The sequence below is a fragment of the Equus przewalskii genome, chromosome 4 (genome assembly GCF_037783145.1).
Source record: "Equus przewalskii isolate Varuska chromosome 4, EquPr2, whole genome shotgun sequence".
NCBI classification, from domain to species: domain Eukaryota; kingdom Metazoa; phylum Chordata; class Mammalia; order Perissodactyla; family Equidae; genus Equus; species Equus przewalskii.
Window position 1 is genome coordinate 14,614,155 of NC_091834.1, and position 17,349 is coordinate 14,631,503.

At 42.2% G+C, this 17,349-nt stretch overlaps 1 protein-coding gene across 7 annotated transcripts in view; it reads left to right on the forward strand.

The window, feature by feature from the left end:
• The window catches only part of BLVRA (biliverdin reductase A), a 64,839-nt gene extending 48,009 nt beyond the window's left edge, over positions 1-16,830 (forward strand). For all 7 annotated transcript variants that reach the window (XM_008527290.2, XM_070617198.1, XM_070617197.1 and 4 more), the window contains 3 exons: positions 8,454-8,561; positions 10,677-10,848; positions 16,452-16,830. In XM_008527290.2, the coding sequence (XP_008525512.2) occupies positions 8,454-8,561; positions 10,677-10,848; positions 16,452-16,710 (539 nt within the window). In that variant the 3' untranslated portion in view covers positions 16,711-16,830. The remainder of the gene's footprint in view (positions 1-8,453; positions 8,562-10,676; positions 10,849-16,451) is intronic.
• Positions 16,831-17,349: the final 519 nt, after the last annotated feature.

Genomic DNA, 17,349 nt, shown 5'->3' on the forward strand with positions numbered 1-17,349 from the left:
CACAAATGATAAAGAGAAAAGAATCAAAGCATACCACTACAAGAAGTCATTAATTCACAAAGAAAGACAGCAGGAGATGAAAAAATGAAGAAAGGAGCTATAAAATAGTCGGAAAGCAATTAACAAAATGGCTTACCTGTCAGTAATTACTCCAAATGTAAATGGCCTAAATTCCCCAATTAAAAACAGAGTGACTCAATAGATAAAAAAAGAAGACCCAACGATATGCTGCCTGCAAGAGACTCACTTACGCTTTAAGAACATTCGTAAGTCAAAAGTGAATAAATGTAAAAATATTTTATGCACATGGAAACCAAACTAGAGCATATACTTACATCAGACAAAATAGACTTTAACTCAAAAGCTGTAGCAAGAGGGAAAGAAGGTCATTATGTAATGATAAATGGATCAGTTCATGAAGAGGATATAACAATTGTAAATATATGTGCACTCAATATTAGAGCACCTAGCTATATTAAACAATTATTTACAAATCTGAAGGCAAAAATAGACAGCAATGCAATAATGGTAGAAGACTTTAATACCCACTTTCAACAATGGATAGATCATCCAGACAACATGGAAATAATGGATTTGAGCTACACTTTAGATCAAATGGACCTAACAGACATTTACAGAGCATTTCAGCCAACAACGGAATACACATTCTCCTCAAGTGCACATGGAACATTCTTCGGGATAGATTATATGTTTGGTCACAAAACAAGTCTTAACAAATGTAATGAGATTGAAATCTTATCAGGTATCTTTTCTGACCACATGGTATAAAGGTAGAAGTCAGTAACAAGGAGGAAAGCTGGAAAAGTTACAAATACATGGATTAAACAACATGCTTCTGAAAAACCAATGGGACAAAGAAGAAATAAAAAAAAATCTTGATGAATGAAAATGGAAATACAAATACCAAAACTCATCAGATTCAACAAAACCATTTCTAAGAGAAGAGTTTATAGTGATAAACACCTACATTAAGAAAAAATAAAGATCTCAAATAAACAACTTAACTTTACATCTCAAGGAAGTGGAAAAGGAAGAACAAACTTAGCAGGAAGGAGGGAAACAATAAAGATGAGAGCAGAAATAAATGAAATAGAGACTAATAAAGACAATAGAAAAGATCAATGAAACTAAGAGTTGATTTTTTAAGAAATTAAACAAAATTAACAAACCTTTTGCTAGACTTACCCCCCCAAAAAAGACAATTCAAATTAATAAAATTATAAATGAGGGAGGAGACATTGTAACTGATAGCACAGAAATACAAAAGATCATAAAAGACCACTATGAACAATTATACATCAACAAATTAAGTAACTTAGAAGGAAATGGATGAATTCCTAGGAACATACAACTTACCAAGACTGAATCATGAAGTATAGAAAAACTGAACAGACCAATAATGAGCAAGAAGATTGGATAAGTAATCAAAAACCTGCCAACATCTAAAAAGCTTAAGACAAGATGGCTTCATAGGTGAATTCTACAAAACATTTAAAGAAGAATTAATACCAGTCCTTCTCAAACTCTTCCAAAAAATTGGAGAGGGAGGAATGCTGCTTAACTCATTTTACGAGGCTAGCATTACTCTAATAAAGTAGACAAAGACACTAAAAGAAAAGAAAATTACAGGCCGCTATCCATGATGAACATAGATGCAAAAATCTTCATCCAAATACTAGCACTGAATTCAAGAGCACATTAAAAGGATCATACACCCTGATCTAGTGGGATTCATTGCTGGGATGCAAGGATGGTTCAACATACGTAAATCAATAAATCTGATACACCGCATTAATGGAATGAAGGGTATTATATGATCTTCTCAATAGATGCAGAAACTGCATTTGACAAAATTCAGTATCCTTTCATGATAAAAACTCTCAACAGGGGCTGGCCCTGTGGCCGAGTGGTTAAGTTCGCGCGCTCCGCTGCAGGCGGCCCAGTGTTTCGTTGGTTCGAATCCTGGGCGCGGACATGGCACTGCTCATCAAACCATGCTGAGGCAGCGTCCCATATGCCACAACTAGAAGGACCCACAACGAAGAATATACAACTATGTACTGGGGGGCTTTGGGGAGAAAAAGGAAAAAATAAAATCTTAAAAAAAAAAACTCTCAACAAACTAGGTATAGAAGGAATGTTCCTCAATATAGTAAAGGTGATAGTGAGAAACCCATAGCTAACAACATGTTTGTTGGTGAAAAATTAAAAGCCTTTCCTCTAAGATCAGGAACAAGACAAGGATGTCCACTCTCTCTACGTTCTGTTTAACAGTACTAGAAGTTGAAGGCAGAGTAATTAGGCAAGAAGAAGAAATAACAGGCATCCAAATCAAGAAGGAAGAATTAAAATTGTCTTTGTTTGCAGATGACTTGATTTTATGTAGAGAACACTAAATACTCCACCGAGGACTGTTAGCGCTAATAAATGGGTTCAGTAAAGTTGTAGAATACAAAATCAACGTTCAGAAATCAGTTGTGTTTCTATACACTAACAACTCTCTGAGAGAGAAATTTAGAAAGCAATCCCATTTACAGTACCATCAAAAACAATAAAATACTTAGTAATAAATTTAACCAAGGAGGTGAAAGATGTACACTGAAAACTATAAGACATTCATAAAAGGGATTAAAGACACAAATAAACGGAAAGATATGCCATGATCTTGGATTGGAAGGATTGTTAAAATGTCCGTACTATCCAAAGCAATCTAGAGATTCAGTGCAATGTCTATCAAAATTGCAATGGTGTTTTTCACAGAAAGAGAAAAAACTATCCTGAAATTTGGTATGAAACCCGTAAGACCCCAAATAGCAAAAGCAGTCCTGAGAATGAAGAACAAATTGGAGACATCACACTTCCTGATTACAACCTATAGTACAAAGCTATAGGAATCAAACAGTGTGGTACTGCCATAAAAACAGGCATATAGATCAGTGGAACAGAATAGAGAGCCCAGATGTAAACCCAGGTGTATATGGTCAACTAATTTTTGACAAGGGCACCGAAAACACACAATGGGAGAAGGATAGTTTCTCCAATCAGTAGTGTTGGGAAAACTGAACATCTACATGCAAAAGAATGAAACTGAGCCCTGTCTTACACTGCTCACAAACGTTATCTTGAAATGTATCAAAGACAAATGAAGCAATAAAAAAAGAATGACCTGAAACTGTAAAATTCCTTGAAGGAAACATTGTTTTTCTGGGTAAGACACCAAGTGCGTGGACAGCGAAAGCTAAAAATAAACAGATAGATGTACATCAAACTAAAGAGATTCTGCACAGCAAAGGAAACAATAAATTGAAATGGCAACCTGCAGTGTCGGAAAAAATATTTGCAAACTATCTGTCTGATAAGGGGTTAATATCCAAAATATAAAAAACTCATGCAACTAATAGCAAAAAAGCAAATAATCCAATTATAAAATGAGCAGATGACCTGAATAGACATATTCTCAAAGAAGACATACAACAGGTATGTCAACAGGTGTATGAAAAGGTGCTCAACATTGCTAGTCATCAGGGAAATGCAGATCAAAACCGCAGTGAGATATCACCTCACACCTCTTAGGATGGCTGTTATCAAAAAATAACAAGTGTTGGTGAGGGTGTGGGGAGAAGGGAAGCATGGGGAGAAGGGAATGTAAATTGGTACAGCCAAAGTGGAAAACAGGATGGTGGGTCTTCAGAAAGTTAAAAATAGCACTACCATGTGATCCAGCAATCCCACTCCTGGGTGTGTATCCGAAGAAATTGAAATCAATATAGCAAAGAAATCTCTGCACACTCATGTTTCTTATAGCATTATTCACAATAGCCAAGACATGGAACCAACCTAAGTGTCCTTCATCAGGTGAAAGGAGAAAGAGAATGTGGTATGCATGTACACACACACATACATGCCTGCACACAATGGAATGTTATTCAGCCATAAAAAAGAGGGAAATCCTGCCTTTTGCAACTACATAGTGGACCTGGAGCACATTATGCTATGTGAAATAAGCCAGACAGAGAGAAATACTGTGTGGTTTCACTTATATGTGGAATCTAAAAAAATTAAAATAAACAGCCAATTTCATAGAAACAGAGATTAGAATGGTGGTTGCCTGGAGTTGAGGGAAAGAGGAAATAGGGCAGTGTTCTAAGGGTACAAATTTTCAGTTCTGAGGAGAATAAGTTGGGAGGCTCTGATGTACAGCATGGTGATAATAGTTAATGATGTGGCATTGTATACTTGAAAGTTCCTGAGAGTAGATCCTAAGCATTCTCATCACATATACACAGAGTTAACTGTCTGAGGTGATGGATGTTTTAAGTATCTTGTTCTTGGTAATTATTCCACAATGTATGTGTATATCAAATTAACACATTGTACACTTAAATATGTACAATTATATTTGTTAATTATTCCTCAATTTTAAAAAGTGAAATAAATATGAGGAAATTAACATTGATACATACTACAATCTAATCCTCAGACTGCATTCAGATTTCCCACTTTTCCTAATAACATTCTTTCTTTTCTTTTTTTTTTGAGAAAGATTAGCCCTGAGCTAACTAATGCCAATCCTCCTCTTTTTGCTGAGGAAGGCTGGCCCTGAGCTAACATCCATGCCCATCTTCCTCTACTTTATATGTGGGGCGCCTACCACAGCATGGCTTGCCAAGCGGTGCCATGTCCGCACCCGGGATCCAAACCAGCGCACCCCGGGCCTCCGAGAAGCAGAACGTGCAAACTTAACTGCTGTGCCACTGGGCCGGCCCCCCTAATAACATTCTTTATAGCAAAATGATTTAGTTTAGAATCACATATTGTCTTCAGTTGGCATGTCACTTTTAGTCTCTACTCTGAACAGTTCCTCATTCATTCCTTGGTCCTTAGGAAGATTACAGGCCACTTATTTTCCTGGCCTGTAGTGTTCCTAAATTTAGGTTTGCCTGATGTTTCTTCATGGTTAGATTCAGGGCATGCCTCTTTCATAGGAATGTCATAGAACTGATGCTGTGTTCTTCTAAATGAAATAAGCGGCATCCAATTCAGTTCATCCATTACTAATATCATTTGGTCAAGGTGGTGTCTGCCAGATTTCTCCACTGAAAGTTACTTTTTCCCTTTTGTAATTAGTGATTATTTTTGGCGAAATAGTTTGAAACTTGGTGAATATCCGCTATTTATCAGACTTTCTGATTATTCATTTACTAATTTATAGCAGTATGGATTCGTGGCTTTTTTTTTAATTCAATGGATTATAATCTATTTTTACTACTAATTTTGATGTTCAAGTTGTTTTCATATTCGGTCAGTGGGATCTCTTCATGCTGGCTCTCATGTCATTTTCTTATATTTCCGTTATTCTTTGGACGATTCCTTGCTTTCTGGAATAAAATCATTTGTGTTCATTGTTTGCTTTCTCTGCCTCAGCCCTGCAATTAGCCATTTCTTTAAGGAGCCCTAGTTCTTTTAGTGATGAATGGTATTTTAAAAAATTGTTTTTATTGAGATATAGTTGATATACAACATTATATTAGTTTCAGGTATACGACATAGTGATTCAATATTTGTATATATTGCAAAATGATCACCACAATAAGTTTAGTTAACACACATCACCATTAGTTAACTATGTGTGTGGTTATAACACAGTTATAAATGTTTTTCTTGTGATAAGAACTTTTAAGGTCTACTGTCTTAGCAACTTTCAAATATATGATACAGTACTAACCATAGTCACCCTGCTGTGCGTTACGTCCCCAGGACTTATTTATTTTATGACTGGAAGTTTGTACCTTTTGACCACCGTCACCTATTTTGCCCACTCCCTACCCCACCTATGACAGCCATCAATCTGTTCTCTGTATCTATGAGGTGTTTTTGTAAGGTTCCATATATAAGTGAGACCATACAATATTTCTCTTTCTCTGTCTGTCTGATTTCACTTAGCATAATGCCCTCAAGGTCCCCATAATGTCACAAATGGCAAGATTATCCTCTTTTTTATGGCTGAATAATATTCCATTGTGTATATATACCACATCTTTATCCATTCATCCATTGGTGGACACTTAGGTTGTTTCCATGTCTTGGCTGTTGTAAATAATGCTGCAATAAACATGGGGGTGCAGATGAAATTTTGAGTTAGTGTTTTCGTTTTCTTCAGATAAATACTCAGAAGTAGAATTTCTGGATCATATGGTAGTTCTACTTTTAATTTTTTGAGGAATCTCCATACTGTTTTCCATAGTGGCTGCACCAATTTACATTCCCACCAACAGTGCAGTAAATGGTATATTGATGTTAAGAGCACCAGGTGTACTCATTGCTTTTGAAGTATCTCTGCTTCTAAGTTCTTTCAAGGAAGAGATCTAGGAATATATGTATATGAATTTCTGTGTGTGTGTGTGCGTATACACTGTGGTTGCCACACATGTTTATCACAGTAGAGCATTGAGTGAATGATAGAAAAACAAGCAAAGATACAGTTTCTTTGATGACCATGGATATGGACATCGTGCTAGAGAAAACACAGCATCCTCTAAAACATGGTCCAACTTCCCAGATGCCCAGCGTCCCTTTATAGGCCTGCAGATGTGGGCAAAGCCACCCACAGGAAATAAGGTTCAACTTTTCGTAAGAAGCTTTCTTTGCCTTCTTCATGGTCTAGGGAGAGGATGGAAGGGATCTCACTCTCCCACACACTTAACCGTCTGGAGACAGGCAGCATGGCTGCCCACTCCTGAGGTGCAGAAACCAGCCCAGCACATTCTGCAGTGTTTTCTGTGAAGCTGAGTTAAGCAACGGCCAATGTCCCAGGAGAATCTCCCACTTGCCCAGATTTCTCTCTGTGTTTCAGTGAAACTGTAGATCATAACCACACTTTACACTTAATCACAAAATGGTTCTTAAATAGACATTTTTCCAAAGAGGACATCAAAATGGCCAACAGACACATGAAAAGATGCTCAGCCTCACTAATCATCAGGGAAATTCAAATCAAAACCAACCACAATGAGATATCACCTCACACCTTTAGGATGGCTGTCATCAAGAAGACAGGAGACAGCAGGTGCTGGCGAGGAGTGGTAAAAAGGGAACCCTTATACATTGTTGGTGGGAATGTAAATTGGTCCAACCACTATGGGAAACACTATGGAGGGTCCTCAAAAAATTAGGGGTAGAACTGCCATATGATCCAGCACTTGCACTTCCAGGTATAAACCCAAAGGAAGTGGAAACAGGGTTTTGACAAGATATCTGCACTCCCGTGTTCATTGCAGCATTATTCACAGTAGCGAAGATGTGGAAACGATTCAATTGCCCAGCAACAAATGAATGGATGAAAAAGATGTGATATGTGTACACAGTGGGACGTTATTCAGCCTTGAGCAAGGAGGATATCCTCCCGTTTACAACAACACGGATGCACTTTGAGCACATTACGCTAGATGAGATAAAGAGATAAGTCAGACAGAGAAAAACAAGTACCGTATGATGTCACTTTTATGTGGAATCTAAAATAAATCTGTAAAGAACAGAGTAAAATGGTGGTTACCAGGGGATGGCAGGGTGGTGAGAATGAGAGTGGTGGCGTTTAAGGGCACAAACTTGCAAAGAGTAGTAAATAAGCCTTAGAGCTTATTTAGATGCAGTTGAAAGATACAAAGTTTCTAAATAAATAAATAATAAAAGGGGAAAATAAAACGTACTTGAATAAAAGGGCTTTATTATTCTTTAAATTTTCCTTAGGTTTTTTTTTTTTGTTCTGTCAACCTAGAGAGGTTGGTAATATGGGATAAAATATATGGAAAAAATAGGCACGTGAGAAGGGTTGAAAATGAAGAGCTATTGAGGAGAAAAAAAATAGTTCTGTATTTTATGAAACTCCTGGCCTAGATGTAAAAAAGCCAGCAGAGCAACAGTTTTTAACAGCTTTCTTTTAGAATCCAAAATTTTAGTTATGAATGTTAAGGTTTTATCCTCCCTCCAGCCTGATAATTTTAAAAAGTCATCTGATGCTTCCCACTCTATGAAATAAAGAGTCTAATTTTAGCTCCTCTCCTTTAGTCCCAACAATCTCTTCTCTTTTCTTCAGTCCCAATCCCTTTGCTTCTCCGTGTTTCTGAGGTTTCTCTGCCACGCCGCCCCTTCTGTCCCAAACAGAAGCTAACACTCGGCTGACTCTCAGACGCGTCCCTGGTCTCATCTTGCTCTGGGGCGGGTGGACACCATGTTGCTTTCTCAGATTTTCTTTTCTGTTGTAAGCGTAGAGCTGGTGCCGCCTTTACCTGAGTGTGCAGGTGTAGCGGTGCTCGGGGCAGTTCTGAGGTCTGTGTGTCCTTCTGCGCTGGAGGAAGACAGACCTAGGCTCTGGGATGCACAAGCACACACAGTGGGTGATGACCGCCTTTTTTCCTCCATTTGTGTCCTGACAGGGAGAGTCTTGCACGAGGAGCATGTTGAACTCTTGATGGAGGAGTTTGCATTCCTGAAGAAGGAAGTGGTGGGGAAAGACCTGCTGAAAGGCTCTCTTCTCTTCACAGGTCAGTTTTAGGTGGGATCCCAGGTCGTGCGTAACTGGTGAGGCCAGTGGCTACTGGGCTGCTTGCCTAGCTCTCTAGATGTGCGCTTGGATTCATTTTTCCTAAAGACTCTCTGACTGAGGACCAATTTAATTTAATCTCCCCATGCTTCCACAAACAAAAATATCTACTTTGCTTCTTTCCTCAAATGAGATGGAATTGCTTGGTGGGGCTTGGGTAAAACATATGTTACAGTCTCAAGCATATTTACGCTTCTGGGTCAGTTTGTTAGGTAGAATTTCCCCTCATGAAATCTTAACAAATTGGAGATTATTTTTCCACAGGAGGTTGAAAATGAAACCTCTTTTTTAAAAAAGGACTCAGAGACGCATTCTTGGACAAGAGAACATTTTTACACTTCTCTTTGTGGAGCAAATAAAATATGCATAGCCCCTTCTTCCTCCAGCAGGTTACAAGGACCTTGGCTGCGGCCAAAATATTTGGTCTGCCATATATTTGCTTATTTACTTTGGGTTTGTCATTCTTTAGGGGGCTACATTAGCAATAGGACAGGAGCGTCCTGGAGCCTCATGCTTTTTAAATCACCTTTGGATGGACTCCTTATTTGGTTACACCCAAGGGTGTCTGGGCCACCCTTCTGAGGGCTTTTCTTACAGAAAGAAAAGCCTGACATGGTCTGGAATAGTTAAATGGTAAAACTATTCATCTCTTCATGAGTTTCCAGAAAATGCAATGGAACCTCATTGCAAAATCCATCTTCATCCTTTAAAATGGTGATGTAATGAGAGTTGTGGGACAAATAATAATAACCATTGATCTGTACAAGGAACTATGCTAAGTATGTGACATGCATTAGTTTGTGTTAATTCGTATGATAATCCTATAAAGTGGGTATTTATTACCCCCATTATACAGGTGAAAAAAATGCAGCTCGGAGAGGGGAGCGCTCACAAAGTTGACTAAACAGTTGACTGGCTGAGCCAGATTGGCGCTCAGGCCTCTGACTTCATGGCTCAGACTTTCGATTGCCTCTCGGTCCTCTCCAAAGATCAAGAGCAGGCACTCACCAGCCCAGAGGGAGGTGCCTTTCTTTTTTAAGTTTGACGCTTAGGTCTCAGTGATTTCAAACCATGTTGTCTACGAAACATAATTTTTGTTTGCTTTTATTTATAACTTAACCTTTTTTAGAACATATTCATAATCATGAATTGCTTTAAGCTAATATCAAAGTTACAAGAAATCTTTGGCTTATAGAGCAACGTAATAGATATGAAGTCTTATAAATTTAGGTTATGCTTAAAATTTGTCCTGGGGACAGTGGGCAGCAGTATCTTGGCCAGATGGATTTCTCCCACAGGGATCGTTCTGAATGTACTTTTGTACACGAGATTATGAAGACTTAAGAAAACACTTAACACTGTATCAGTTTCTTGATATTGACGTAGTTTATAAGTATTACTGCTTGCTTTATGGCTATCATGATGCTTTCACCCTGTTGCCATTACACAGACAGTTACATGGTGTGTATGGAAATATAGGTTTGAGGGGCTAAAATACCTGATTCTTCTTTTTTTTTAGAAGACTTTTTAAATCACTAACAGAAGAGGATAGATATGTATGTATATATGTGTTACACAGACAGTTACATGGTGTGTATGGAAATATAGGTTTGAGGGGCTAAAATACCTGATTCTTCTTTTTTTTTTTAGAAGACTTTTTAAATCACTAACAGAAGAGGATAGATATGTATGTATATATGTGTGTATAAGTATACGTATGTTTACATACATACACACACACATATATGTAAGAAGCCTGAAACATCTTTATTATCCTGTGTGCTAGACGGACTGCTGTTTCCAATAAAATGTTTTTTTTACTAAAAGCAAGAAAAAAAGGAGGTGCTTGTACGATGGTTGCAGTCAGGCACCTGAGTCTCATCAGTACTGTTGGTGATCTTGCACACCCACACCCTCAGGCAGGGTTGCCTTGTCCCGATCACCTCGCCACGTCTGTTCACCCTCTGTCGTACCTGCCCCCACGGCCCGCCTGCTCTCCAGCTGGCAGGCCCTCGCTTCCCGGTCCCGGTCCCCACGTGTTTGTGCTTCCCCGCAGCTGGCCCGCTGGAACAAGAGCGGTTTGGCTTCCCCGCGTTCAGTGGCATTTCTCGCCTCACCTGGCTGGTCTCCCTCTTTGGGGAGCTTTCTCTCGTGTCCGCCACTTTGGAACAGCGAAAGGAAGATCAGTATATGAAAATGACTGTGTGCTTGGAGACGGAGAACAAACGGTAGGTCACGAGACCCCGTGAGGAGGAGGGAGCTTAAGGACGTCCTCGTGTGTTCCCGAGGGTGAATCTGGAGGTAGCCCAGCAGGCCTCCACCCCACCCCCACTCCAGAAGGGCTGTCTGCTTCTGCAGACGGAGCAGATGCTGGGGTTGCGCTTCTCTTCCCTCATTTCATCCTCACTGCAGCCCTGGAAGGTAAACAAGACCAACAGGATCCCCTTTGCAGTAAGCAGAGGCTGGTAGAGTTTGAGCAGGTTGCCTACGCCACACAAGTGAGCAGTAGCAGATGCAGAGGCAGAAATCCAGTTACCTCTGTGCCCTGCATTCTTTCCAACGTTTTCTTAGGAAAGTTTCAGAGGGTGACGCTGAAAGAATTTTACTGAACATCCGTACAACTCCCACCCGGATCCTGCCATCAGCATTTTACCGTGCCTGCTTATCACACGTCCAGACATTTGTTCCTCAGTGTGACCACAACTTAGTCAGCTGTACCATCACGTCATGCTGTCGTTCTATTCCCGAAATGTTCTGATTCTTTATTTCTCACGCCAAGTCTTTTTAAACAAAAGCATATTCATAATTTTCCTTGAAAAGCATTTGCACTGTGTAAAATGTTTCAAACAGCCAGAGTTTTAGAGTGTTTCTATATCTGTTTCCAGATAGGTGGGTGTCTTGGTAGTAAAAGAAACAGACCATCGGGTAGTTACAAAGAGAGAAGTATTTGAGTTCCCGAATGAAGCTGATCTGTGTCCCTTTCCAGGAGGTTCCCCTTTGCCGAGGGGCGGGGGCAGAGGTCACAGGTGCAGGGAAAGCGTGCAGAGCTGGGAAGTGCTGCATGTGGAGAGATGGCGTGGGGCCGCTGACTGTGACGCCGGCTGTGGGGTGTTAGAATTGCAGCCATGACAGGTGCGGTCCCCTGTGTTCAGAGCTGAAGGCAGCTCAGGGTGCTCAGGAGCACAGGGAACGGGGCTGGAGGGGTCAGATCCCACTTCTCAGAGGGGAAGGCTTGACGTCTGAGGAGGAGTCAGACAGGAAACGAGACTTGAGGGAAGCAGAGGCTGACCCGTCACTGCAGGGGGAGGCACGCTCTGGGTGAGGGGCTGGGACAGATGGCAAATCCCAATTATAACAACTTCTTAAGTTCATCTAGTACTTTCCACTTCACAGACTGCTTTGTAACCTCACACCACCACCACCAAAGGTAAAGCCGTGTTCTTATTATCATGACTTATTTTTACTGCTTGGGAAACTGAAGCGGAGGAAACATCCTAACCTTTTGCATTCCCTCGAACCCTCAGACTCCGTGTTAGAATGAAGGACATGAGAAGTTTCCTTAGATGGATCAGAATGTTTGGAATATCTCAAATTTATTTTTATCTGGTATTAAAGCAATAAATAAGGAGCATTAATATTAATCTTTGTCATCACATTCTGGGATGTTTGTAAAGTCTGTACCATGAGCTTTTAAAACGAGCCATGGGTGGATCCAGCCCTGTGCTGTAGTGGTTAAGTTCGGCGCGCTCCACTTTGGCTGCCTGGGTTCACGGGTTTGGATCTCAGGTGTGGACATACACCACTCTTCAGCCATGCTGTGGCAGCCACCCTCATATAAAGTGGAGGAAGATTGGCACAGATGTTAGCTCACAGCTAATCTTCCTCAGCAAAAAAAAAAAAAACAACAAACAAACAAACAAAAAAATCTAGCCATGGCCTGAAACTAACATGTTGCATGTCAACATACCTCAAAAAAACAAGCAAACAGGCCAGCCTGGTGGCAGTGGTTAAGTTCATGCACTCTACTTCGGCGGCCTAGGGTTCATGGGTTCAGATCCCAGGCATGACCTACACACTGCTCATCAGGCCATGCTCTGGCAGCATCCCCTATACAAAATAGAGGAAGATTGGCACAGATGGTTAGCTCAGGGCCAATCTTCCTCACCACAAAAGAAAACAAGCTGACAAACAAAAAACTAGCCATGGGAATTAATCTTTTAGAAGAAGTTAGACCAGCTTTTTGATAGAGTTTGTAATAGTCATTTATCTATTTATTTATTTATTTATTTGTGTGAGGAAGATTGGCCCTGAGTTAACATCCGTTGCAGTCTTCCTCTTTTTTCTTTTTTTTTTGCTTGAGGAAGATTAGCCGTGAGCTAACATCTGTGCCAGTCTTCTTTCCCCACTTTGTAGCCAGTCTTCCCCTACTTTGTACGTGGGATGCCTCCACAGTATGGCTGTTGAGTGGAGTCGGTCCACACCCGGGATCCGAAACTGGCGAACCCCAGGCTGCCAAAGTGGAGTGCACAAAACTTTTAACTACTCGGCCATGGGGCCAGCCCCTGTAGCAATCATTTATTTTTTAAAATTTAAATCATAACCAAATATTTTAGTTGCTAGACTGAACACCTAGTTTTACTAGTTTACTAATTTAACTACTGCTTCCTAGATTCTTTGCCTGACCTGAGTGTGAATTTTTGATTTATAAGCTAGCATTGATTCACACACAAGTCATTTTAGTGACTTCCAGAATAGAAAACTTGCTTGACTGAAGATCTTCAAAGCAGACTGGTCGCTGCCCGGGTTCCGTGCCCGGGGTCCAGTGCGCTGTGTGACAGAGAAAGGCCATCTCCTCCTGTGGACGCAGCCCTGGCTTCTGACTCCCCTGGGGAAGATGCTTTGGGCTCTGTGGGCCTCTTTTCCCTCTGTCCCTAGCTCATCGCAGTCTGCAGCCACAGTTTGTTTCAGGGGTGGGTCAATGTCTTTGCAGGGCTTGTCATGACACATTAGAAGCCACTGCCAGTTGTTCCCAAACACAGTGTGTTAAGTTCTAGCTACCTTCAGACCACGCTGTGGGATGGAGTGGAACCACAGCAGGGGCTGGGGAGGTGGGGAGGCGTGATCTTGAAAGGTCACAATAAAAGGACGAGCAGGACGGGGCTCATTACTTGATCCCTGTTGTACAAGTGTGAGTACCAGCTACTGTTTATTGGGTGCTCACTACGTGCTGGGCCTGGGCTGAGCCCTTTTACAGGGATTTTCTCATATAATCTTTATGCCAGCTCTGAAATGGGTGTTATTCTTATCACCTAGGAAACTGAGGCTCAGAGAGGTTGAGAAACTTGCCAAGAACACAGAGCTGTAAGTGATGGTGTGAGAATCACACTTAGGCAGCCTGTCTCCGGTTCTCAGGTTGTCACGCCTTCTCCCCAGGAGTGCACAGGAAGGGCACGAGAAAGGGGTATCATGGAAACCCCACCAGGCCTTGTCCTCTCGGTGAAGCAGTTATCATTAGCCTCAGATCCCAGAGTCAGCTGGGCAGCCTTAGTGCAACTTATTCCCAAGCCCGTGTTCTTTTCATTTTACCAGCAGTTTTCAAACTTTGTAAAAATAAGCATTAGAATGCTTTTTCAACCCAGATCTTTTGTGGATAGCCAGTACAGAGAAGAGGTGCACGCTTCAACTCTCCTGTTGAAGCCAGTTTGTGGGAGTGGTGCCAACGCCATGCAGCTGCTGCCTGCCCGTCCTTCAGGGCTGGGGGAGGAGCGCCACCAGGAGGCGCCACCTCCGCGGTGCTTGCAGACACCTGCGGACGCTGAGGATGTGCATGTGTTTGAACATCTTCCTGTAGAAGCTGAGAAGTAAGAAGCGTTTTGCAGGTAGTCAGTGCCCGGGTTAGTGAATGCAGGTATTTGCAAGTGAAGGTTCTCACAGAGAGGAGCAGCAGAGGAGCTGTCTGTGAATTCAAGCTGGTGCTTTTGGTTGGGGTGTCTGGAGCTGAGTGCCGTCCAGGCCCAGGGCACAAGGGGACCAGGTCCTGTCCTCCTCTCTGCTCCACCCAGGTGGCAGTGAAGTGCCTGCAGCCTGTGGCCTCACTTCAGTACAGGATTAGGAAACAGCGTGACTTGTCAGTGACCACAAAACGAGGACGTTATTGTTTCAACTCTCTCCTGATGTCTCCTGCACGTGTGGGTGTTGGCGTGGCTCCTCGTTGATGTCCTTCAGATCTTTTCCTCTTAACCACTCACTCCACACTCTATAGAGTAGCTCTTGGTAAGCCAGGTTGGCCTTACAGCCCCGTACAATCTAGTGACCTGCTTGGCCCTTTTCCCTGTAACCCCACACCTACGTCTTAAGCCTTATCCTGGCCCATCACTCTAGAGGCGGAGAAGAAACAAACAATCAAAGGTACTTTCCTTTCATCCTTAGCAACGCTGGTCTAACCCGGCCCTGCCAGGCCTCCCTTCTGCGGCCCAGTGGGAGAGGAGGGGAAGTCTGAGCGGTGGTGGCGGGAGAGAGGAGAAGGCAGAGACCCCCATGCTGGTCAGGATCTAGCACTTTCCCTGTTTACACTGAAAACTCCATCGCTTAGCGCGACAGCCCAACACAATTCCCTCGCCCTTGACCCTGACGCATCCCTGAGAAAGAAAGGGGAGGAGAAAGCAGCGAGAAGCAGCCAGAGACCAACACCTAGTCATCGCGTTCCTGGGACTCCGTTCTAAGGAAAAGGAGGAGGGAACACTGTATATGTGTATCTGTGTGAAGATGTTGAATGCAGGGTATCCAGATTAATTTAAGATTGGAAAGAGGTTAAATGTTTGGCAACAATAAAATATTAAATAAGTTATGTAATCAATTGTGCATGCTATGCAGCCAAAAATAATCATCATAGCAGTATTTCTAGGATCATAAGAATATTTTAAAATAAGTAAAAGAAGCATAATCAAAAATTATTTATACTTGATGATTTCCATGTTACATGCATATAGACAAATATTTGAAATGATTGCCTCAAACTAAAGATACTTTTATTTAGTTGAAAGAATTATGGATTTTCTTTTTATGTAAAAAGTCCTTAAATCAATGCTGTATTGTTTTTAGAATATATTTTTAAAAGCTGATTTTCTGTTTTTCCTGGAATATTATTCAATGAAGCTTCTTACTGTAGGTCAGTGTCTACTTAGGACGTTTCTCCGTTTTTCGTTGGGCAGATAACAGCTCTTAGCTACTGTCAGGACAGAAAAGATAAAGCCAGAGAAAGGAGAGACTTCAGAGGGGTGGAGTCCACTCTGTTTGGGTTTTAGGTTTCTTCGAGTGCTGGCATCAGCCTGGGGCACAGATGTGGCGTGGACACAGAGGCTTTGTTAATCTGCAGCGAGAATCTGGTATTTTCCGGCGTGTGCTTGGGCTCGTAGACTTGTTTGAGAATGTAATGAAAGAACTCTTTCCCACACAAATGCACATATCCGTGGAGACAACAGTTTGGCCCATCTCCAGTGGTTCATGGATTGCCTGTAGCCCCTGTCTGGATCCCCTAACAGGGACCACGAGACTCAGGGTAAGAGCTCCTGAGCAACAGACTGGTGTCCACACAAAATCATTGGATGAATTCCCCGGCCTGATGGTAAATTTATATAAAGGACCATCTGGCAGTGAAGTTGGAAACAGTCATCCGCGGCCCTTGTGAGGCTGCTGGAGGTCGGAATGCCGCCTGCGTCACCGCCTAAAGCAGCAGCTGCGGACTGTGGGTGCCAGAGGACTTGTTAGCGGTTGCTCAGGTGCCAGCAGCGTCCATTTGTCATCTCTAACATCTGCTTCTTTGTCTCCGCAGTCCGCTCACGTGGATTGAAGAGAAGGCACCTGGTCTCAAACGGAACAGACATTTAAGCTTCCACTTCAAATCTGGGTCCCTGGAGAATATGCCAAATGTAGGCGTCAATAAGAATATTTTCCTGAAAGATCAAAATATATTTGTCCAGAAACTCTTGGGCCAGTTCTCAGAAAAGGAACTGGCTGCTGAAAAGAAGCGCATCCTGCACTGCCTGTGGCTGGCGGAGGAAATCCAGAAACACTGCTACTCAAAGGAGTAAAAGTGGGTGGCAGCAGGCGCTAGCGAGACCGACCGGAGTCTGATTTTTATGGAGAGTTGACCGTTCTCTCTCTTCTTACAATTAAACATGTCCTGGGTAAACAGGATTTGCTTATTGTCACCCCCCGTGTTGGGACTGATGTTTGGGGACAGGGCACGTGCGGTGGGAATGAGGCGGGAGCTCGCCGTGGCTGAGCCTCGCTAAATGCTTTGCCTGCCTGGTTTCATTTACTCTGCCCGGCAGCCCGGTCAGGTGGGTGTTACCAGGCTTGTTTTCGTTAGTGTTTTGGGAAATTCTCTTTGAGGCCACTCGGATACTCAATGGCAGAACCAGCCTTTAAACCCCACTCCTGCATTGAACCAGTACACAATAGGGCCTTGAACCCTCTTTAAGGAATTTTATTTTCCCCCACAAACTTTGGCTGGGTGACTGTGCTAGGTCCTGGGGATTCTAGAAATGAATAAGACATAGCCACTGCCTCAGTGACTCAGCGTCCAAAGGGAACCAGTCACACAAACCGGGCATTGTAATGTAGTCGTTGGTCCAATAAAAGCGATACACCCCTGGCCATCTGGAGAAGGGTTCAGGGAAAACTCTCAGCCAGCCCTTGATGATGAGTAGGTTAGCTGTGCAAGGGTC